This window comes from Micromys minutus, assembly GCF_963924665.1.
Source record: "Micromys minutus genome assembly, chromosome: 22".
Taxonomy (NCBI): domain Eukaryota; kingdom Metazoa; phylum Chordata; class Mammalia; order Rodentia; family Muridae; genus Micromys; species Micromys minutus.
This window is the reverse complement of record NC_137957.1, coordinates 27563482-27588321: the sequence shown is the minus strand read 5'-3', so window position 1 is coordinate 27588321 and position 24840 is coordinate 27563482. Positions and strand designations below refer to the sequence as shown.

Below are 24840 nucleotides of genomic sequence, written 5' to 3'. Positions count from 1 at the left end.
TTCATAAAACATTTTATGGGCAAAATTTATTTCCTTTATACTCTAACATTTCATCAAGCCAAGAGATTAAATACATTCAAAGTCTAAAATAATTAAAGCCATCATTATAGCTCAAAGCTGATGCGCACATACACTTTATCACAATGCCAAGAACAATGTTATCTTAAGGTCTCCTACAAAGACTACATGGTCTTTCAAGTTTCCGTAGGGGTCTTTGTAGTCTGAAATCATTGTATATATACTGGACTGGAAGCAGTAAGAAATCATCTAAAATAAACCAAGATCTCATCCAACTATGGAAGGACTGATGGATGTCATGGAATACTTGAGGAGAAAAAGCAGAAGACAAGTAAACATGGTCAAAGCTACAAAGAGCCCTGATATGAGTCAGAACTAGTGAGTAGAATATGCTTCTGAACACAGTTAATTTACATAAGATCTGTTAAAAATGTAGGGTACTAATTCTGAAAGTAAATTTTTCAATATGCAGAAAGGTGAGGATGAGAAGGCCTATACACTGAGAAATATTAACTCTGGTGAGTAGTGATGATATTGGAAGACCCAAAGAATCAAAGAATCAATTAACTATCCATTTTTATGCATTAATAAACATGGAAGATCTTTGACTGTCCAAAATCCTGTGTTTCTATAACTTAATACACTTTAGCTAACCTTAGTTAATAAACATAATGTGCCTTGTATTCTTTTACTATCTACAGAGAAAACTGATCTGTCATATTGCAAATGCTTCCATGGCAAAACAAAGACACTGAACTCATAATTATCTCCCAACAAATAGCACCACATGTCTGGCTTCATGCTTGACATGTGCCATCTCGTAAACTCTCTTAACACAGGCCTCTTGTGTACAGCTATTCCGTGGGTGAGGAAGCACTAAAGATGTGCCAGGTTAATACTAAAGCAAAGATTCTCATCCCACACTGATTAACCTAAGCCTGCCCTATCCTCTAATTAGTGTTCTCCTACTAGGTTCACCTTTAGCTACAAGACAACATCCATCCAGTGTGAACTGCTCCACGGCATGTGAGTTCACAGAAAATTTTAACATTCGATTTAAAAAATCAAAACACTAAAAGTATTTTCAAGTAAACTATGCATTTGATAGTAGGAACTAAGAACAGGAAAGCAGTAAGTCATAGTCATATTTAATAAGTGATAATACAACTTCTTTGCTTAAAGTCCCTAATCCTCACATTAATACAGCAAGGCCCGGTGGAACTTCTAGCAGTTTTGTTTTCAAGCCAATTTACTTAATCCCTGCCAAAGTTCTGCCTCGATCAAGAATTAGCAAAACAGCATGCACCACAATGTTCATAGCAGCCCTATTTATAATAGTCAGAAGCTGGAAAGAACCCAGATGTCCTTCAGTAGATGAATGGATACAAAAATTATGGTATATTTACACAATGGAGTACTACTCAGCTATCAGAAACAATGACTTAACCAAATTCTTAAGAAAATGGTTGCATCTAGAGAATATCATCCTGAGTGAGATAACCCAGTCACAAAAGAACAGACATAATATGCAGTCACTGATAGTGGGATGCTAACCCCAGAGGCTTGCACTGCCCCAGAAACAACTCACAGACTGTGTGAAGTTCAAGAAAAAAAGAAAACAAACAAACAAACAAACAAACAAACAAAAAAACAACCCATTATGCTCAATCCTTCCACACCAAGAAAACGTTGACTAATTCCGGGTTACATCCTGTTTTACATGTACTTTTTGCTCATTGTAACTAGTAAAACCTTAATGCAGAGTATTAAACCTTAAAAAAAAGAAAGAAAAAAGCCAAGCAGTGACAAAAATGTATTTGTATACATTTATGCAAAAATGTTTAAAATTTTTTCTTTTATCTTTGTTTTTAAAATAGTTAAAAAGAGAAAAAAAGTTAAAAAAAATCAAGCACTGACGAAAATGTATTCGTATACTTTTATAGAAAAATGCTTAAAATTTGTTCATTTATCTTGGTTTTTTAAAATAATGTTGTTCAAAAAGAAGAGAAAGTCTTAAGAAAATGGATGCATCTAAAAAAAAAAAAAGAATTAGTAAAACAGACTTACACTGAATTTGCTCTTCAGGATACATGCACACATGAGCTTACACAATGAAAAAGCAACCACGTTCCACTTCCAAGATGCTAAAGAAAACTACAGCCAGGACATACTGAAAGTAAATATTTTAACACATATGTCCATAAAAATAAATGTCCTTTTGTTAAGTTTTATGTCTTAATTAAACCATAGCTAACATGTGTCCCCTCTGGACAATAGCAAGAACATATGTTTACACATTTGGTTGTGTGTTCATTTACTCAACAGTGAACGCAATCGGATACTGGTAAATTCTCTTTTCTGTCAACAACATTACTAAGGCATGGAAAACAATAGTTCAAGATAAGAGTTAATACAGACGGTCAGTCTGATTATATTGAAACATGCCCAGGATGTTACTATGACACATTTCTGATTATGTCTGTCAAGGTTTCCAGAGATAATGAGATGAGTGCTCTGACCTAAGGAAAGACATAAACTTTGAACAGAACAGTCTGTAGGGAGATGGTCAAAATGTGGAGGGAGGGACCTTGTTAGAAAACTGAGTTCTTCAGAAAGAGTCAGTTAAGTATTGTGAGACTCTGGTCCCTTCCACTGTCTCTCTGTTTCCTTTCCAACATAATGTGGGCTCTATAATTCTGCCACATGCTCCCCCCATGGCCTTCTGTCCTGCCTCAGATTTGAAGCATGCTTCAGTCATGCCTGGATGGAAATCTCTAATGCTGGAAGTCAGACATCTAAACTTTAGAATTAGCCCAGTGTTTGTTACAACAAAGAAAACCAAACATGTCAAACTCTTACTTACCCACGAATGGTGCTAAGCTACAGAGAATATATAAGGAGGATAGGTCTTAAATAGAACAGTGATATAAACAAACTATTGCAGGGCCAGCAAAAGGCTCAGTGGCTAAAGGTGTTTGCTTCCAAATCTGATCACCTAAGTTTGATCCCTGGAACCCATGTGGTAAGACAAGAGAGAATTGACTTCTTCAAGTTAATCTCTGACTTCCACACATGCATCAGTGGCATGAGTGTGACCCCAACAGTGATCACAAGCACACATTTATGTAGACAGACAAACAAATATATGTAATCCATCCTATTTAAATAGTGGTAAGTACCATAAATAACAACAGAATAAATGAAATTATGTCAGTCTAATATAAAAATATAGGGAAATCAGAGCATGCTAACAGCTATTGTATAAGGAGCCATGAACTGGAAAGAGGAGAGATACCAGTAGAGAAAACAGAATGATAAGCAAGTTGATATTTTCCAACTGCAAATAGTGCAGTTAGGTGAATGGATGCAAAGAAAACAAGATCAAGTCACAGACATGAACAGGACTCCATGTACAGGGTCACTAATTTATGGCATGCAATCTGGAGTATATTTCATTCAAATTTTCAGGGCAGGATTTCAGAGAGGCAGTTTTGTGACAATTAATACAGTAAGACGAACACCACTGTCCTCTCCCAGTCAGACTCTCAGTGAAACAGAACAAGAGCAAGACGGGCCTACAGAGTCATGGGTCATTCACTAGTAGACTTGCCCACAAGCAGGAAGCCCTAGGGTGGATTCTCAGCATCACATAAATCAGGCATCTGTAATCCCAGTAGGGAAGAGAGGAATGAAGGAGAAGCAGAGGCTGTCACCATTGAAGCAGGGTTTTCATCTGCTATAAAGTGAGATCAGGGCCAGTGAGATGCCATCTCAAAACAAAACAGAAAAAAATAAATAAATAAATAAGAGACAACACGGAGAGCAACTTTGGAAACCCAATGACAAAACATGGAGGGTCCCCAGCAAGATGGGGGCAGAAGAGATGGTTGTTTCAAAGGGGGAAAAGAAACTGGAATTTTAAAATGGCCATGGAGGTAACAGGGAAAAGCTGCAATGTGAAGAGTTCTATCTTTTTGATGAAATGTAAATCTCACAATTAGGACATTGCCTACTGTATCTGGAAAGAGCAAAAGAGAAAACTGCCCGATTCAATACACATTATAAAACTCTCTTAACCATGTCACACACTAAAGAAAGAAGGAACGAAAGGAGGTAAGGAAAGAACACAGGACACCCAGAACTCCTCTGACCTCCAGGAGAAGTCCAGTGGGTAATACCAGATGTAGCCCCACAGAGTCCCAGCCTCAGACAGATTGTCAAAGACTGTGCTTCCAACAGAGCAAAGAACCACACCAGAGATGTGACCAAGCAAAGAACAAACAAAAGCCAAGAACCACTGTAAAATCCACAAAAAGCCAAACGGCCCCCTTCCTGGCTAAATGGAAGAATTGGACAAAAGTTAAAATGATCCTTGTGTTTAGTCTTGGGGGAGCTCATTCTCTTAGAGGACCTTCCATTCCAGCTTCTGAAGTAACAGACCCTCTTGTATCACAGAGCCCAAGATCCTGGGCTCAGCAAAACATAATGTTCTCCCCAAGTGCAAGAAGAGAAGGGACAGGACCAACTTAACTCCAGCTGTCCTTGCCTCCAACTGAACTAATGGCACAGAGGTTATCATGGTGTTCAATTGCACACAATTCCCTCTCAGAATCCTTTCTCCCTACATCTCTGTTCCTCTCTGTCAGTCAAAATGCATTCATGAAGAGAAGATACCAGACATAAGAGTAAAATTGTCATGGATTTTGGGTGTGAAATCTGCTCTCAGTGCTCCTACCCCTTTAAACAAAACTGTGATTAGCTTTTCCCATAGATGATAGCAAAAGATGATAGTAAGCAAATTTAAAAGCAACTTACAAAAATATAAAATTACCTCAGAAAATATGTCCTTAAAAATTATTAAACTAGGTAATGGGTATTTTCATGATAACGTACATTTTTCAAGTTTCAGTGATAAAGCTAAAAGTGGAAGAAAGTCATACTTGAATTGAAAAACCATTTACATTTCAGCAGAAGTACACAAATACATGTATTATGGTTAAAAGTAAAATACATTAAGATGAAGCACTAAAAATTAAAATTTATATGCTCACTGATTTACTTCAGTATGAGAAGGACAGAGAATTAATTACTCAATAGAGCTTATTCTGTTCTTTCAACTACTTGAGAAATTGGACCATATTAAATAAGTCATCATTACTCACAGAACTGACAATTCTCTCTCTATAAGTTAAGCAAGAATTCTATGTGCTTCCAATTAATATTTTAGCATCTATCATTAAGCAACTCTTAAAACTTATTCTAACAATCAGAGATGAGAAAGTTGAAACTAGATTGTTCCATCAGATTTCCCAAATAGAAAGATAAATACCAAGAAATTTCAAAAGTTATGTTTCAAAGGGCACCGGGGATGATAATGGGCATGGCTCTGCCTAGCAGCTGCGAGACAGAGACAAGAGGATCGGAGGTCCATGGTTACTCGGCCCTGAATTTAATGTCAGTCTGGGCTGCACAATACCCTGCATCAAAACACTAAATCAATCAATGCCATTTTAGGATGTAAAATGAACAGAAGAATAAAAATACTGCCTATTCAATAAAATAGGACTCCCCTCAAAAATTCCCCAAATCCAACTCAAAAGGCACTGGAGGAAGGTCAAGAAGAAGAAGATGAGAAGGAAGATGAAGAGGATACAAAATCCTCAAAATGACGAGGATTTATTTATTAAAGTATATAAAGTAAAAAAAGAACATATAAAATGCAATAGAAGAACTTCTAAGCCATTTATAGAGGGCATTCTTAGAAATTAACTAGTCTCCTACAAGACTGCAAAGGGAAGGTAACAAGTTGGACAGAGAGAAAGAGGTTTATAAATATAAACACAGCAAAAGAATACTGACTTTCAGGCATGCTCAACCATTTGATGTTATGAAAGAACACTGCCATCTACAACGTCCATACTGGAGATCCACCTTATGGAGTTAGAAAAAGCGAAGTCATCTCTCAAAAGTTTATGTCTTAAAGAAGTTTATGATTACAGTGTTGGGGCCCATTCAAAGATATCCTGATACATATACATGAGTTATTTTTTAGGTCATGTATTGAAAATAGAATTTATTTAATATAAGTCAACAAATAGTTATTGTTTAAAGCATTGTCTATGTGTCCTCCCACTGACAATGTGAACATTCCTTACATGTGGTGGAATTTAATAAATACTGTTTAATTACTCTAAAGCACACTCAAGGATTAGGGCATCTTGAGTATATTAAGCGAAGGTTACTAGGTGCTTCTACATAGTGCTGGAAAACCTTCAGGTAAAAAAGAGAAAGGAACAGATCAGTAAAGTCAAAATGAATAGAAAGTTAAAACTGAAGAAATGAAGGATTTGTTCTCACATCCCAAAGACCCTTCACAGGACAGTCAAATATATCCACTGAAGAGAAAGTTGAACTTAATTCACAATGAAAGCTCCTCTTGTACTCAGCCCACAATCTGTCACAATTTATTTTCTGTTCACTGAAAGAATATATTAGCTGAGGAACAATTAGTCTGCTAAGAAAATCAAATGTGAGGTCCTTCTTGAAACCCTGATCAACTGCAGCCATAAATACCTCCAACATCCCAAAGTTAGCACTCAGGTCTTCAAGTATTTGTAAGTCTACAGCGTTAACTCAAACTGAAGCGACTGCTGTCTTCTATCTCTGCTGTTTCAAAAAACTCACCCAAGTAGATGATCTTCTATTAAAAGTAATTGCTATGTATTGAAATTTGAAGATTTTTGTGTTCTATATATTGATTTAGTGTTGAATTGTTATCATAAATCTCATGATTTAACATACACTGCAGTTTTAAAAATGTGCAAAAACCATAAATGTCTCTTAACATTAATGTTCGATCTTTACCTATTTAACCTGTAGGTTGTCCATAACAGAGTGAGCAGCCTCTGGGTTTACCAGCATTTTCATTTCACCCCCCCCCCAAAAAAAAAGCAATAGCCTGAGCTAAATTGTGTAAGGGATGTTGCCCTGAGCTAAAGTTTATTTTTATCTTATGAGTTTAAACTATATCTTTATATCCTACCTAAAAATCTAATATAGAAGAATCTTCAAAAATTAAAATATTTAAGTCTGTTAAAAGAAAAAATCCTAAAGTTTGTTTTCCGGTTTTGAATGAGTTGTGTAGAATCAAAAAGCCTTTTTGCTTCCCAAGAGAGACTGTAAGTTGACATTGTCCCAGTATTTTGTTGCACATTATCCAGTGCAAAATAAAATAAGGAATGGACTCGTCTCTAAGTATATGGGTAAGAACTCCTTTTATTCAGATTAGACACCATTTTCAGGCAGAATTTTGTATGTATCTGATATTTCTTTAGAATAATAACATACACTTTCTTGAGGAGACACTGGGAAGCCTTAGGAAGGACACAGATGTCGTAGAATGTTTACAGGTCAGACACGTTCTGCAAACACTGTTGCCCAGATTGTAACCCGAACAGAGATCAGTGCCAAATATAATGGTTAACTGTATTGAACTTTCTAATCTCAACTGCAGTGGAACATGGGAAAAAGCCAGAGCAAGGAAACTGCATGAACATGAAGATGAAGAAAAACGTGATCTGTAGTTTTGTAAATTTTGTTCCTGCTATCAGAAGAAACAACAAAGAAGGTCAACATTTGTAAACTGATCTTTTTACCGGTCATCTGATCATTGCTTCATAAGGCTCTGGGGACAAAAGCAATCCTTTCATCCACCAAGACTTTATTTTTCTGAAACTGACTATGCCTTGGTTAACTACAATTAATTAGTGACAATGTAAAGATGACTGGCAGCTAATGTCCTCTTCACATATGAAATGAATGAGATACGCATAATTAACTATGATTCACTGATACCAAAATACATAGTCCATATATCTGGATGGAATTATAAAATTTATTTACAGTAATTTTATTATGTAAATGTAAGTTTTACCCTTGCTACTCTAAATGTGAACAGATCACGCAGAACTCAGACTAAATATATGCTTATTTAAAACAGTAATAAAATGGAAAGGTGTTATTTATGTTGCAATACCCCAATATCCAAATATACATTTTGCTACTCACATATAGCATCCTTTGTTTTAACATTATTGTACCATCTAAGATCATCAACAAGTTCTACAATATTTTAAACATTAACTGTGAGCCATCCTTTTAACCGAAGCCAAGAGAACTGGTCAATAAGAGGCATGATACGTGAAACATGGTTTTTCCCGCATTTGCTCCCACCCATTAATTTCTCATTTGCATGGAATTTCTCAGTGATGCCTCATTCATTTTTGTATGCCTAATCACTAATTGTGATCTGAGCTACCAAGAGTTTCTCATTAGTCAGCAACAGGTATGGGAGATTAAAAAGAATGGACAATACATTTGAATTTTCTAATAGAAAGACATGGAAGAATTTGGGAGCAGTCAGCATTAACTCTCTCCTCAAACAATATAAGTAAACCCTTGTTGTCAATAATACTGTCAGAAGAAGAAAATAAAACCCGTGGGGAGCATACATTAGAATGGCATGTATGGAATCTCTTTATGTTATACTAAATTGGTTCAGTAAGGGCTGAATAGTTGTATCAGCTTCCCCTAAAGTGTCTGAGAACCACAATGCTACAATAAAAACAGAGAGACTTTAGACATCTATAATGTTCTTTTGAAATAACAGAATGTCAAGATCACAGGAAAATGTCAACATATCACGGTGACTGGCAATGGGAAAAGTGCAGAATACATGTGCTTCTGTGAAAGAAGTAATTATAGGCTTGTGCAATGAGAATATAAGTATATTAAGTACTGTTCTAAATTTTCAATATTTACATGAATATGTTAAGGACAATATCATTTAGTCTTACCAATAAGAAAGAACATAATTCAAACCATTAATGAACAAATAGGAAAATAGAAAAATAAATCTAAAGCACAGGCAGTATTTTTAATCATGGAAATTACCAAAGCTTATCTATTTTAGACCGCATGCTCTTTGCTGGAGGTTTACTGATAGTCCCCTTTTAGAAAGTGACTACTGTGTCCAGAGAATGTAACTTGGCCGATATGCTGAACCTCTGAAGCGGCTATTTCTCTCTACTTTAAAAATGCTAGATGAAGGATTTCTAACTAAAGTGCACACCTCGAATGCCAGTAAAGAAGGCAATTACAGGCCACAGTGGTTAGTATTATTGGCATTAATTATGTTATCTGTGATAGTCAAATGGATTATCGGAGTGACAGCAGATGTACCTACAAATTAGAACCTACATAAGTCCTACTATTGTCAAAAAACGTGCCTGTCCGTCTCTTCTGTTAATAAGTGTGTGTGTGTGTGTGTGAGTGTGTGTGTGTGTGTGTGTGTGTGTGTGTGTGTGTGTGTGTGTGTGTGTACGCTCATATGCATGCACATTTGACTATGTGTGATTAACACTTACTTTATAAATCTGGACATGGATTCCTAGTTGATAAATTTTATTCTTTAAGAAACCTCTAAGTAAAACTTTTAATATTTGTAATTTGTTAAACACTTTATGTTTGTAAGTATATAGTCTATGTCTATATTCTAGATACTCTTTGATAGTGGTCTTATTTTGAAAATTACAAATGAATTTGACAATGATTTATACATATAAAAAAGAATTTCTTGCCCATTATCAAAATAAGCAAAAAAATTGCATATTTTCTTCTGCCACCTTCTTATAGAATTACACCAAAATATTTCTCTACATCTGACCTTTTAAAATAATTATATAATTTGAGCATTTTATAGTTTTCCATCATTTCTTTAGACTTTGTGGTATTTTCTTTAAAACCCGTAATCAAAAGAGGTTTCCATATATGTAAAAGGCTAAAACTGTTGTTTCCAAAAGCAGATGGTATTTGTCCTGCTGAAAATGTGTTTTGTGTGTTACATTATCTGTAAGCTTATAGGAAAACAGGAAAATATCTGCCTGCTCATACTTTATACGAGGTGAATATTTGCAATTTAATTTTGCACATGTTGATGGCGCATACCGATTGCCAGCATTTAGAATCACCTTAGAAACAAAATGCTGGGCATTTCTGTGGGCAAGTGTGTACACCAAGTAAAGCAAGGTGGGAAATTCTGTCTTAAACATAGTCTATACCTTGTTATAAAACTGGTTTTTGGAACGAATTAAAAAAAAAATGAGCGTCGGTGTTCACCTTTCTCTCCATCGGTGGATAGGATGTGGCCAAGGGCCTCAAGCCTTCCCCACAGCAATGAATGGATGAATTCAGCCTCACACTGAGTGAAAGTCAACCCTTCCTTTCTTTAGTTGCTTTTCTCTGGTATATTATCTCAGCGAGCAGGAAGAAATAACAAATAAACACATAATAGAATCCACAACTTATCCACTTAATAACTTTCTTTACTTTGGATTGAAAATCTAATATTCCTAAATCACTATTATGGTTAAAAAAAAAAGCCACATATTTTTGGTTGTGAGACTAGCCTTTAACGGCTGAGTCATCTCTCCAACTAGAGGACCCCAATGGAGGAGTTAGAGAAAAGACTGAAGAAGCTGAAAGGCTTTGCAACCCCATGGGAAGTACAACAATATCAAACAACCAGAACTCCCAGAGCTCCCAGGGACTAAACCACTAACCAAAGAGCACACATGGAGGGACACTGGCTCCAGATGCATTCCGTAGCACAGGACGGCCTTGTCTGGCACCAATAGAAGAAGAAGCCCTTGGTCCTGTGAAGGCTCAATGCCCCAGTGTAGAGAATGCCAGGGTGGTGAGGTGGGAGGGGGTGGTTGGGAGGGGGAGGGGAAATGAGGGGGGCAGCAAAGAGGATACCGTTCGAAATGTAAATACATAGAATATCCAATAAAATTTTAAAGAAACTTATTGCACTTAGTAAGCGGTCAGTGCTTGAGGCGATTATAAGGTCTGCGCATTGCAGGACACTGGGAATCAATCCAGAAAGGCAGGAAAACTCTGGGGAAGAGAGGTGAGGTGTGAGAGGTGAGGTGTGAGAGGTGAGGTGTGAGAGGTGAGGTGTGAGAGGTGAGGTGTGAGAGGTGAGGTGTGAGAGGTGAGGTGTGAGAAGTCCTTCACCTGCACGCATCTCTCAGTGACAATCAAGTAAGGGGATTGGATGGGGAGACTATTTTAGAAAACAAAAAAAAATCTTAAAACTAGACATAAAAAAAAATCTAGTGATGACTGAGATCTACAAAGTCAATTGTGGCGGCTCATCATACGTTCAGTTCCAACACTCCATCGGGCTTGAACACTGAGGCGGGATGATTGCTATTTGGAGTTTATGCAGCCTGGGCTACACAGAGAGTTCCAGGCCAGTCTAGACTACAGACTGAAACCCTGGCTTCAAACAATGACAATGTACTTGCAAATAAGAGGTGCTCAGGGTACCTGTAATCCAGCCACCTGGGAAACTGAGGCAGGAAGATGGAGAGTTTAACACCTACATCCGAATTTAAGACTGTCTCAGAAAGAAAGATGGATAGGTTATTCTCTCTGTTGTTGAACACAAACTGAAATCCCTAGGTTCACTTTTTAGTAACACACATGCACACACACACACATACACACACACACATACACAATCATCTACAAGTTTAGCAGTATAGGTCACACTATGTATGTCCAGCATTTGGTGGAAACAGGGACAAAAAGGTGAGAAGCCTAGGCTATATACTAAGTTTCAGGCTAGCCTGTGCTACACAAAGACTCTCCATTCCAAAAAGGGGAACAATTCCAGGGAGAAAACGATGAAATATACATATCTAACAGTGAAGTGTGGAGGCCTTTGAGACAGGAATCTGAAAGCAAAGTGCCTTCATGCATAACTTTTACTTCCAACTCATCTGAAGCTCTAGCACAGAGGAAGATTGAGAAGAGAAGAGAAGCAGACATGTGCAGAGAGACTCAACCCCCAAACGCACTGGGGCATGACCCTTTCCTCAGCTTTCAAATGGGCACTTGGTACTATCCATTAACCTACAAAGCACACGTACGTTTATTTCCTACAAATATTATCTTTAAAGAACATATTTCAGGGTTATTCTAACCAGAAGCTAAATGGTCTGTTTCTTCAGAAAATAAATGGTTATAGCCTAAGGTAACGGTAACTTCAGGACTGAAGGAACTTAAAAGTCCAGAAACATACTAAAATTTGGTTGTAAATAATCTGAAATACAGAGCCAGTTGTAAGCAATAAGTTGATCTATAAAACACCTTAGGGTTATGTGCACCTCATCTTGTTATAGCTCGTTATGTTTTCCAAAAAACAGTATCTACAGTTGACAGAGCTAAGCGAGGAACAAAAACGCTGGTCTTTTTCTCTTGTTTGTTTTATTTTATTAAAACAGGGTCTCACTCTGCAGCACTGGTTTCCCTAAAACATTCTCTCTCCATATATACATACATACATATATATATATATATATATATATATATATATATATATATATATATATACACATATATATACACAGGATATATACATATACACATATTACTATATTTTATATATAAACCTAACTATATAGACACACATAGAATGTGTATTTATTTATATATCAGGCTGGTCTTTAACTCACAGTTTCATGCCTCTGTCTATGTACTTTTTCGTTTTTAAAGGCATGAAAGGCATAAGCCTTTGATGTTCTGTGAGTGCTTAAATTCAATACAAAAATGCTTACTCTTTTCTCAAGAATCAAGTATTTTTAAAGGACCTTTACTAATAGTCTGACCTATTCCGGTCAATTAGATGACAGTGCTATTTCATTTCTTCTTCTTACTCCTGATATTCTTTATTTGTATCGTCATCCTCATCATCATCATCATCACTGTTTTAGAAGCATTTTAGAGCACTGACTGCTCTTCCAGAGGTCCTGAGTTCAATTCTCAGCAACCACATGGTATCTTACAACCATCTGTAAAGGGTCCTGGTGTGTCTGAAGACAGCTACAGTGTACTCATATACATAAAATAAATAAATAATAAATAATAAAAATTTTATTCCCCCAGTCAGCCTTGAAATACAACAGTGTACTTTTTCATCTTTACATTATTGATAAGTTTAATATTTTATATAATACGAACCTCTTTTGAAAACTTTTCACTTTTCCTTTGACGTGCCATGATAACTTACTGGAGAAATAGAACTCTCTTCCACGTTTATAAATCTGGCTGTTTAATTATGCTGTGCCATAGTTACAGAGGAGTCTCACTTGGAACTTAAAAGAAAATCTCATAAATGTCAACTTTCACATAGAGACTTAGAGTTCAGGTAAACTTTCAGATATTATTTTAACAAAACATTATTCTTAGTATATATGTACAAGTACACACACACACACACACACACACACACACACACACACACACACACAAATGTTTCCCAGGCTAGCCTGTACTACACAAAGACTCTTGGTTCAGATAGGGAGCTATCCAGAAATCCAATACAGGACATGTAGCTAATAATAAAATGTCAAAAGCTTTTGAGACAGGAATGTGAAAGAAATGTGTATATTTGTTTTGTAATTTGAAACCCTATGATGTTGAAACCAGTCACTTTTACAGTAACCTAAGAAGGAAGAAAACTTGTAAAACAATGCAGAACTGAGAACAGGTTTCTTATCTATAGCTTTCTAAGTAGGTACTGGGGTGGGGGATGTCATTTATTTTGGGAAGCACAAATTCAGAATTCCTGTATGACCAGAGTTATAAATATGAGATCCACTGTTTGGCTATCTTTATAGCTAGATTCACATGTTTACATAAGCAAAAGGGAACCAAGAACCAGCTTCAGCTTGTGAAAGTTTCCTCAGCTTACGATGAACTGCATAATTGCTCATAGTTTTAAGAACCTTCATTGAAACAGTCAGAAATCCCAGTTCACTAAAGTTAGCCTAAAGCTCTGGTCCTAATTATGACCCTGAAGTTAGATACTCCAGCTTCCCCACCCCAAGTGTGGTGAGCACAGGCCTGAGAAACAAGGCACGGTTTCTGTGGTGCTGGGTTTCTGATGCGAGTCTTTGTGCATGCCAGCGAGCATTCTGCAAGCTAAGTTACACTGTCCATCGCAGAGAACTGTTTAATAGGGAAATTTAAAACGTCATGTGTTTTTGTGCGCATTTGGTGTTCCATCAGACGGGATTGCAAATACGCTTTCCTTCATTTCAAGGTTTTCAATATTCACACTTGGGATAATGCTTAACCTGTGATGATCGCCCGGTGAACGGGAAGTTGGGAAATAGTTGGGATTTGAACAGAGGTGATGAGATGAGATGCTGGATGGTCTCCCCAGAAGGAAAAGCTCTTAGAGCCAGGAGGTCACAGAAACATCATTTCAAAAGTCAGTGACATATTAATTAAGTTACCGCCACACTGCTCACTTATGACGCAGGTGACACTATACACGCTAGAGAGGAAACAAAGGCCAGGCTTCCAGAGGCCAGACCCACAAGAGCGAATGACCATGACCTGGGCAAAAGGAGAGACACTCTACAGCCCTGGAATCCAAGGTGACAGATGCCCATTTTGCCAAGTGACACACAGGTGAGGGGACAATGAGCATCAGAAACAGCCGGAGGCTAGAGGTGGAGAAATCCTGCCTTTACCTGCTTCGTGATGAATTAAAAAATGCTTTCTGCAAGCAAGTATGTATCAGCTGGTACCCAATGTACTGCATTAGGTAAGAAACAAATCTTTCATGTCCACCGTGTTTTGTCCATTACAGCGACAGTCATAGAGAAGTGCCCTGCTTAGCACAGGAATGCAAAATCATCGTAAAATCGCTGATAGACAGTGTCTGTGAGTTTCCTGATATTATCCACCGCAGACTGGGACTGGACTTGGAGTTTTAAGTCCCTCAATCAGCATCTTGTCTACGCCATGCAGTTTTAAGCATAAATTAGCCACACAGTCACTGTGAGAGGTATCACCCCTCAGCATTTGCATCCAGTCAGCTAATGACTGGCAGCTGTCTGCAGGATCCATGATAAAGGCAGACGTTTTAATGCATAATGTTCACGAGGCTTCAAATCAAATTCTGTAGGAATACATGCCAGACTGAAGTACTCGCAAATTTTCAAAAGCTTTCAAAGGAAGACGGGGAAACAGTCTCCATGTGGAGTCTCAGAAATGATTCCGAAATGCTGGCTTTCAAGGGTTTCTAATCTTTTGCTAGACTTAAGTAATGTGACAAATTGTCAGGAGGCTTTTTTTTTTTTTTTTGCATAAGATTTGTCTCTGTCTCATAATTACCGAGGAAGTAACCAGAGTCAGAATTATGGCATTTTACAAATAGGGGGAAAAATCAGCAAGAAACCAGGATTGAAAGACTTTTGTCTGTTTCAAAATGGGAGCCCATGTCACAGGCAACAGTCCTGCAAAACAAATGACCTACATTCCCCTTCTGATCAATCATTTTATAAAGTATCCCTCTCAGTATCTGGTTTATCCATTTCCCTCTCTCCTGCTTATGCACGCTACCTCTTGACTGAATATAAAACTCAAGATGGGAAATGACTGTTATGTTTACTGTTCAAGTATCCTTACTAAAAGCTCTCACTAGTAGTCATGGTCAGTTGTATATATGGTATTTTTGCCGTGTGTGTGTGTGTGTGTGTGTGTGTGTGTGTGTATGTGTGTGTGTGTATGTGTGTGTGTGTGCGCGTGCGTGCCTACGTGGGAATGAGTACATTCATGTGTATAAACAGGCTCTGGAAGATTGAGCTCAAGTTCATATATCATCCTCAGGAGCCTTAGCTACATTCTTCAGGACAGAATCACTCATTAACAGGAAACTTACTGATTAGGCTAGAATCTTTGGCAAGCATGTTCCAGGGATCTTCATGTCTGTGTCCCGAGTATTACAGGGATTACACATGTAATAAGTTACCATGCTTAGCTGCTTTGACATGGGTTCTGGGAATGACACTCATGTCCTCACACATATGCAACAAGCACTTCACTGACTCGACATTCTTCTCCTACTATGTTGAATTGTTACGTGGAAAAGCCCCAAGTTTCTTCCATCCCATCTTATAGTGTATGCAGACCATACAGTCAGACAGTAAGCAACATCATCATGAGTGCGAAGAGAAACAGGAAGAGTAGAAGGAAGACAGGGGATGCCGCACGAAGAAGCTCGGATGTCATCGTCAGCAGGGTTGATCCATCCACATAGAGCATCTGACTGACAGTGGTACCTTCATCTGAGACCCGGAGGAAGATGCAGGGCAGCATGCTGAGACTATCTAAGAAAACACATTCCACACAGAAGCAATGACAGAGACACGGTGGCCAGGGTTTACGGGCAAACAGAAGACATCCGACTAGATTGCCGGGCTGGATAGGAGCATGGGAAGGCAAAGCTGAGACACAGAAGCACCTTCTCCGGGATGCCGTGGTTTTGCTCGAAAAGAAATGAGAAATGAGTAGAGAAAACAGTGGCGTATGGAATGCCAAGTGTGTTCTGACACTTTTCCATAGGGTCACTTGGGATGGTGATTAAGTGCAAGCTATAATAGTCAAATCAGCATGTCAGCTCAGACAGTAAAGAAACCAAAATGGTCTCCCTTGCCCTGACAGCAGGAAAACGGATGCAAACTGAGAGTCATCAGTTAGCTCTCAACAGAAAGCTTCCCACTACCAGGTAATTTGCAGAAATAGGCAAAGTCAGGGGGAGCAGCAGAGGTGAGCTTCCCAGGAGTGAAAGTCTTGAGGGTTAGAAAACTATCAAGGAGGTGCCTAGCAATTCTGCTCCGTTGGCTTAGATCTCACTCTCCTGTCTCAGATAATATAATAGAAAGGTGTGCTGTGTTAACCTGACACAACCTGGAATCATTTGGGAAGAGGGACCTCAGTAGAGAAAATGCCCGGTGGCAAGCCTTCGGTTCATTTTCTTAATCAGAGACTGATGTAGGTAGTCCTGGCCCATTGTGAGCAGTACCAGCCCTGGGCACAGAGTCCTGGGTAGATAAGAAAGCTGGCTGAGGAAACCACTGGGGAGCGAGGCAGTAAACAGCATCTCTCCATGGCCTCTGTATCAGCTCCTACCTCCAGGTCTCTGCCCTGCTTGAGTTCCTGCCAGGAGTCCCTCAGTGATAGACTGTGACAGGGATTTGTGAGATGAAATACACTCTTTCATCTCCTGGTTGCTTTTGGTCATGGACTTTATCACCGCAATAGAAACCCTAACTAAAGCAAAGGAGAAGACTAGATCAGGAACTTATGCACAGCACCCTCTGTACAAAGGTCTGCTTCCTAGTAGAAAGGAAAGATGCTACAGAACATCTGGCTTGAGTCACTTCCAATGTCCCTGTCTCGACAGGAAGTGGAACAAAAGAAGAGAAGAAAGAAGTGATGGTAGTTATAAAAGCTGAGACTCCATCCTAAGATAGCATAAAACCTTCCAACATGTATAAAAGGACCCAGTATAGCATTAGATTATAGTAAAATATTAATATACACCAAAATAGAGCCTGAGTCTTTAGGGAGACCAAAGACAGTGAGACAAAATGCAAAGACACTAGAGAAATTTGACACCTCTGGGGGTCTAAGACCATTATAGACAGACAGACAGATAGATATAGATGTAGATATAGATAATGATATAAAACTACAATCTCAATGAACAAAATGCACCATAGAGAACTCTCCAATTGTGTCATAAAATACATGTTGCCCAACATAAAATAAAAAAAAAAAAAATAAGGCATGATGAAAAAGCAAATTAACAAAGGGGAAGAGTCAGGTAGGAATCTTTTAATAATACCCTAGCTCAATAGATCTTAACTTGTGGGCCTCAACCACACGGGGTCACATATCAGATGTTTACATTACAACTCATAACAGCACTAAAATTCCTGTTATGAAGTAGCAACAAAAATAATTCTACAGGTTTGGGCGGGTCCCCACAATATGAGGACCTACGTTAAGTAGTTGTAGCATTAGGGAGGTTGAGAACCACTGGTCTCCTGAAGTCTCATGGCAACTGTGCTTATGGGCATAACAGTGGAGGCGGTACAACATGGCTAGGTGCTGGAGAGACTACAGAAGACACAGGATGAAGGAATCACAGAAGGAATGGGCGTGAGCTGACAACAGAAGAGCGGAGGCACAGGCAACGCTTGGCTTCACAGTCAGCAACTGGGAAAACGGATGGCCATCCAGTAAAATGATGAGCCTTGGAGGATAAGGCTGCCGGCTGGACCTCAAAAGACCACGTCTCAATGTATTCTCACTAGTTATGGTTAGCTGGGCAATCATTCTCCTACTCCTACGTTAAGATGCTTAGAGCACATGTCAAGTGCTGTGAAGAAAGCACAGGCAAGCTGCTTATGAAGTAGCTTATTCCAGTGCTGGAGAAATGACCGTGCGTTTTTAACTATACTACCAAAGCACTGGGTTCAACATCATAGCTGTCAACCATCAAATGGTTACTGCTGAAAACAACCTATGTGGTTACACATGCTTCTACCTCATGTGTGTCAGAGATGGCTACTTTGACCTTGGCCTCAGAATATGGTCATCGGTGTCTTTCAGAGTAATGACATTTGGCTGGATGGTTTGCCTTCCAAAGATAATACTTCCCAGTCTTCCTCACAGAGAGATGTAGCTAACAATCTCTGGGTAAACACAGTATATATAATTTCTTCACAATGACTTAGAGCAACGGGTACACCCACATCTACCCCTCCTCTCTCCTGTTCTGTCAACCAAAGTGCTGACGTGATAATGAGCCATCATGGACCATGTGGCCAGGGTGACCCATCAGGACGGCAAGGGAACAAACGAGAAGCAGGGATCCTATGACGTCATGGCGCCACCTTATCAGCCCCAAGCTGCACATATTGAGATTGCCACATGAAAAAATAACAGCTTCTATCTTCCCGGAGCACCTCTTATCTGAGCCCTCTGTACCAACAGCTTAGTGGGAAACTTAGCCAGAAATGTTAATAAATCCCTCAACCAATATGGTGATTCAAATAGCAGACCAGAAGACTTAGTTTTAATTCCTTACATGCTTCAGTTTGAAATGACAAGAAAACAGACTGGCATCATAGACTTGTTCTAAATTTGTATGGACCACCAAAGGAAAACTATCTGAAAAACCATTCGCTAAAAACTGCAATCATCTTCATGAGTCTTGGGTTTGACTGCAACCATTTCAACAAGTCTTGGGGTTGGGTAACATCCATTATTTAAAACAGCTACATGATAGTGATTCTTTTTTCTTTTCTTTTCTTTTCTTGGTCAAAAAGAACTAAAGAATTTCACAGGATGAACAATCTCAACTCTTCCTTTGATTCCCATTAAAAACCCCTGCGATCCAGGCTGAAGAGACAGCCAAGCAGTTAAGAGCACTTGTTGCTCTTCCAGAGGATTGGGGTTCAGCTCATATGAGACAGATCTCACTGGTGTAGAGCTCCAGGGGGCTTTACTATGAGGTAGTGTACTGTGACGTATATCCGCACTAAAAACAAACCTTATTTCCTTATTTTCTCATTTCCACCAAATATCTAAATTGTCTAAACTATGATAACAGTCTTTTGGTTAATAATTTTGCGTTTTAACAAAAACTAGATTTTACTGTGTCTATCCATTTACAGATTAGTTAAAACAATCTTTTTCTACACTCAAAGCAACACACTCAAAGCAAAAGATACAGTACCTGTTCATTTTTAATAGTATAAAAAGGGTTTTTTTCTCCTTAAGTTACCTTAAATTAGGAATGCACTAACTACTTTAACTAATGGTGTTCATGAGCACATTAAGCCTTTGCACAACTTCCACTGATGACACCTATGCCTAAATCAAAATAGTGAGACTTGGAGGCAGCTCACCTCCAAGTCTTGTGATATTTCCTCAGCCCAAGCTTGACCAACAATGCCTAGAGTATATTATTTAAATGAGATAAACTGACTTTCATTCTCTAACCGAGGAGATAAATATTATTCCTCTTTTAAAATGCAGACAGGAAGCATCCTCCTAAATTCCCATGACAGTCATTATTTCCGGCCAACACAAGTTCTAACCCTTCTGTGGAGACATAATCGGGAGCACAAGGAATGGAGTTTCCTATTGCGATCACGGAACGCCGAATGTATCTCAACTGATTACAGAATGTGTCTCTACAAAAATAAGAATGGAAGATAGTGGCCTCGTGGAAAAGGACCTCATCTGTAACGCTGTGCTTTAAGGCACGAAACGATGCTCTAAAGAAGGCTGCAAGTGTAAAGCATCCCGGCAAAACGATGAAATGATGCGTTACCTTTGGCTGGGTTTACTTTGATCCCTGACCTATACAGCATCTCCTCATCCTGCCAGTCTCCGTTCCTGATCACAGTCTTGAGTCCGTAGAAGACAATTAATGTTGCTGTAGCGTAAAAAACCAAGCTCTTGAGAAACCTCTTTTGTACTTTGACATAAAGGGCTCTGGCGCCCACTGTGATCAGAAGGCAGAAACCCATACTGGGAATATATAAGACTCGCTCTGCGATTACAAAGCCGACATAGAAAAATAGGTTCGTAGCAGGAATAAAAGGTATTATCAACAAAGATAAGGAAAGGATAACAATGTTCTCAGTGGACGGGAGCTGAGTCCTCTGGGATACACAATTCTTAATTCCATTCTCTACTTTGGATGCAAAGCTGGGCTTAATTTCTGAGTTCCGGTACTCCCCGTCTGAGTGGCAGCTATGGCCATTTGCATTCTGCTTGCCATTTGACACAGCTTTCCCGTTGCACTCTCCTTCCAAACTTGGGTTCTTCAAACCGCAGTAGGCAAGGAGGAGAAGTCCAGAATAGAAGGCCACAGTGTGTAGATTTCTCCAATCACAAACTGTTTTGAGAAGAGGCACGGCATCCATGGACCAATCAAAGCTCAGGGTGTCCGGGCAGAGCAATAGCCAGAGGTTCTTGGTAGGTAAATAGAAGAAGGTAAGCGTGCGAGCCAAAAGGCTGTCCGAGTCAGCCGCGGGGTTGTCGGAGTTGGAAAAGCTTGGTGGTTTGTTGCCCATCCAGTATAGCCGGGCACCCAAAAGGCTGGTCCCCCAGAATGTTAACAAGCTAATGCTGAGAAAAAGAGACAGGTTCTTCCTCTGAAAGCAAAAGAGAGGGAGGAGAGTCAGAGTCATTGTGAACGCTGCAACAGGAAAGCATTTCACATTCTCACCCAAACACTTTCAAAGGAGCACTCACACCACGACTTCATTTGCATCTGTTTTCAAATATGCTCAGGGAAACTTTTATCTTAAAAAAAAAATGTGACTAGAGTCCTTGTTTGAATATAACCTTCGATAAACGTCTCTCCCTTGTCCAGATCCTTTCTTAAACATCAGTGACCAAAGCATCCAAGTTCTGTCCATTAAGAAATAAATTCAATTATTTCCTTCCCAGTGTCAGGTCAAAAGGAAAGACAAGTTCTATGGGACTTGGCACTGCATGGGAAACAGCAGTCACCTGATGACTGTCTCCTTTTATATTACAACTTTAGATGTCATAGAGGAAACAGAGAACTGTATATCTGCTCAGGTCTGAGGCGTGGGGAACTTTGGCCGCATCCATGACCATTTCCGTGACTCTGTCTCCAATCTCCTTGCTCACTGACAGTAATAACACACAATGTCTAATAACCAAATGTATTAATATTACATAAAGGATCTCCTTATCTTAAGAGAAAGACGAATTGGGAAGACAAAAAAAAAAAAAAATAAGACATCTGTGTTCATAAGAATTTTTTGATTAACTTCATTAACTAGAGTAAAACACAGCTGGACGATAATTGACACTCCAGTGTCAGCAATACGAAGGCTGGGACTGGAAGGTCATTAGTTCAAGGTCAGCCAGACAGAAGCAGGTTCTGTTCGTGATGCATCAAGGGTGGGGATATAGCTGAGCAGAATCTTGTTTGCTGAGCAAGCACATGCCCTTAAGTCAAATCATCATTATTAATTAAGAATAAATATAACACAGCTAGAGCTCAGTGATTAGGGCCACTAGCTGCTCTTTCAGAGGTTCTGAGTTCAATTCCCAGCACCCACACGGCAGTTCATGACTGTGTATAACTGTAGTCCCATGGTATCCAATGTCCTCTTCTAACGAGCAGATGTACATACAGACAAACAGCCATATACCCATGAATAAACAAATCTTTAAAATGATATATTTATAATATGTTAATACATCGTATTTTACAATAATTTGATTTAAATTTTAAATGAATAAATAAATAAATAAATAGATAGATAAATAAACACAAAGCATGTAGTGACATCTAACAAGCTATTTCCAAAAGAGTCAGTGTATGTGTGTGTGTGTGTGTATGTGTGTGTGTTTGTGTGTATGTGAGAGAGATAAAGAGAAAGAGAGAGGAGGCTGTGTGTGTGCACTTGTGTGTGTGTGTGTGTGTGTATGTGTGTATGTATGTAGGTATATGTGTGTGCTTGATTAAGATATCAGAGCCCCATGTTCCCGAAACATTCACCCTAACACAATGGGAAGTGGCATTATTAAAAGGACACTGAGTCTATTGTCTAGATCTGTTCACACATCTGAATGCACTCTCAATGAATGCTATAAAAAGTGATAAAGAGGGTGATACTAATAAAACCAAGGCTCCTTGCTAAGCCGGTCCCCAGTACTTGGAATCTTTTTTTTCATTTTCCTTTTAAGGTCTTTGAGACTTTTAATTTCTAACTTAAAACCTATAATCTGATCCATGTATACATTCAAGTTGAGAAAATTTCTTCAAATCAAGTACTGATATAGTTTTTTCTCCATAGGCAATGCTCCCAGTGTTGTTCAGGTTCCCTAACAACTTAAAACCCTCCAGTCTCAGCTAAGAGGCTACATAACAGCTGCGTGGGTATTTTATTATATTATTACTATTATTAATAATTATTAGTATTACTATTATTATTATTGTTATTATTATTATTATTATTTATTACTATTATTATTATTATCATGCCTCTTCGTCTGGTGCACCAAACTACCCAGCACTGTTGTTTCTGAGATGGACGAGAATGAGCATTCCAGTGAGGTGACATCCAAGACTTGAAAGCCAGATCCAGCAAACACACACACAGAGAAGCTGAATTTACACATATGACAACCTTAAACATGGTCAGAGTTCAGTGACCAAAAGGGAACATTAGAAAAGAAGGCCCATTAGAAAAGAAGGCCCTTAGTAGCTGAAACATAACCAGTTCATTCAACACATGAGCAAGCCTGCCAACGGGGGGCGGGGGGGGGGAGGTACAATTCTGGGTGTGCTATATGCAAAGGTCATAAGGAGGACAGGCTTTCAAATACCAACTTCTGCAGACAACTTTGGGAGGACTATGGCTTTTAAAAACACAAATGACCTGGCAATAAAGAGGAGACTCTGGGCAGAACACTGGCCACCCTTCCAGAGGACCCAGGTTTGATCCCAAGCACCCACACTGCAGCTAACCATCTTCAGAAACTCCAATTTCAAAGGAACCAGTGTCCTCCTGTGGCTGCCATGGGTACTGCAGGCACATGGTACAAAGCTTCATGCAAGCTAAACACCCATACCTACAACCATAAATGATTGTTTTTATTTCTGCCAAAGTCATACAGATACTTTTGAGGATGCTTGCAGCTAACCATCAGACTGAACATGGGGACCCCAGTGAAAGAGCTAGAGAAAGGACTGAAGGAGCTGAAAGGGTCTGCAACCCCATGGGAAGAACAACATTATCAACCAAGCAAGCCTTCCAGAACTCCCAGGAACTAAAACTCCAACCATTGAGCACACACAGAGAGACCCATGTCTCCAGTTGCACATGCAGCAGAGAATAGCATTGTCTGGCATCAATGGAAAAAGAGGCCTTTGGTCCAGGGAAGGCTCATTTTCCCAGTGTAGTGGAATGCCAAGGCACTAAGGTGGAAAAAAGGTGGTTGGGAGAGGGAGCACCTTCATGGAAGCAAGTGGAAGGGGAGGAGGATGAGAGGGGGGAAGGGTATAACATTTGAAATGTAAATACAGAGAATATCCAATAAAATAATTAAAAAATCTATATAGAACTAAAAAACAATTGTTTTTTTTTTTTTCAAGACAGAAATAAAAGAATGAGTGCTCTGACCTAGGTAGAATATCTCAGTGATAACAGTGCAACTTAAACTGATCATTGCTCCATCCAAAACTGCACACCTTCCATAACATAACTGCACAGTGTTATCTGGACAACGAAAATGCTGAGATTTGGACCTTTACTATGCTAATATTTACACCAGATTTTTCTAATTCTAAAGAAATGTAAGCCATGCACCCAGGCTCTCAGATAAATTGAATTCTTAATAAAGAAGATACAAAGGATGTGAGACAATACTAAAAGATAATCAATCATTACTTAAGAAACTACCAGCAAGGGCTTCACAGAAGCTTTCACACAACAACAGATAAAGAAGAAAAGGAGGAGAAGAAGGAGAGGGAGAAGGAGAAATAACAAAGAAAATGTATACTTCCTATAAAGTTAAAAACAAAAAATTTGGATAAAATGCCATTGAAATTACTTTAGAAGAGTAATCAAATAGGGTGGGTAAAGAGGTACTGTACTGGTGGAAAGTTTGAAAACATATAGAAAAATTAACCACTTGAATCATGAATAGTTGGTCATCTGTGTTTACTACAATGCAGCTAATATACAGCCAATTATCAATGCACAGGCTTAATCACAAAGGCCATAATGCAAAAACTCATAAAGCAACAGACCAGCATAGCCATAAAGTTTCGTTGGCCCCTATGACTGGAAGCCATGTGGCAAATAAGGGAAAAATTATGTGCAACGTACTTGCACA

The 24840-nt window shown here is 38.8% G+C and overlaps 1 protein-coding gene across 1 annotated transcript in view; it reads right to left on the bottom strand.

The window, feature by feature from the left end:
- The window catches only part of TMTC2 (transmembrane O-mannosyltransferase targeting cadherins 2), a 374133-nt gene that overhangs the window by 159420 nt on the left and 189873 nt on the right, over positions 1 to 24840 (bottom strand). Inside the window, exon 3 of the mRNA XM_080935191.1 lies at positions 20285 to 21113. Within this exon, the coding sequence (XP_080791317.1) occupies positions 20285 to 21113 (829 nt within the window). The remainder of the gene's footprint in view (positions 1 to 20284; positions 21114 to 24840) is intronic.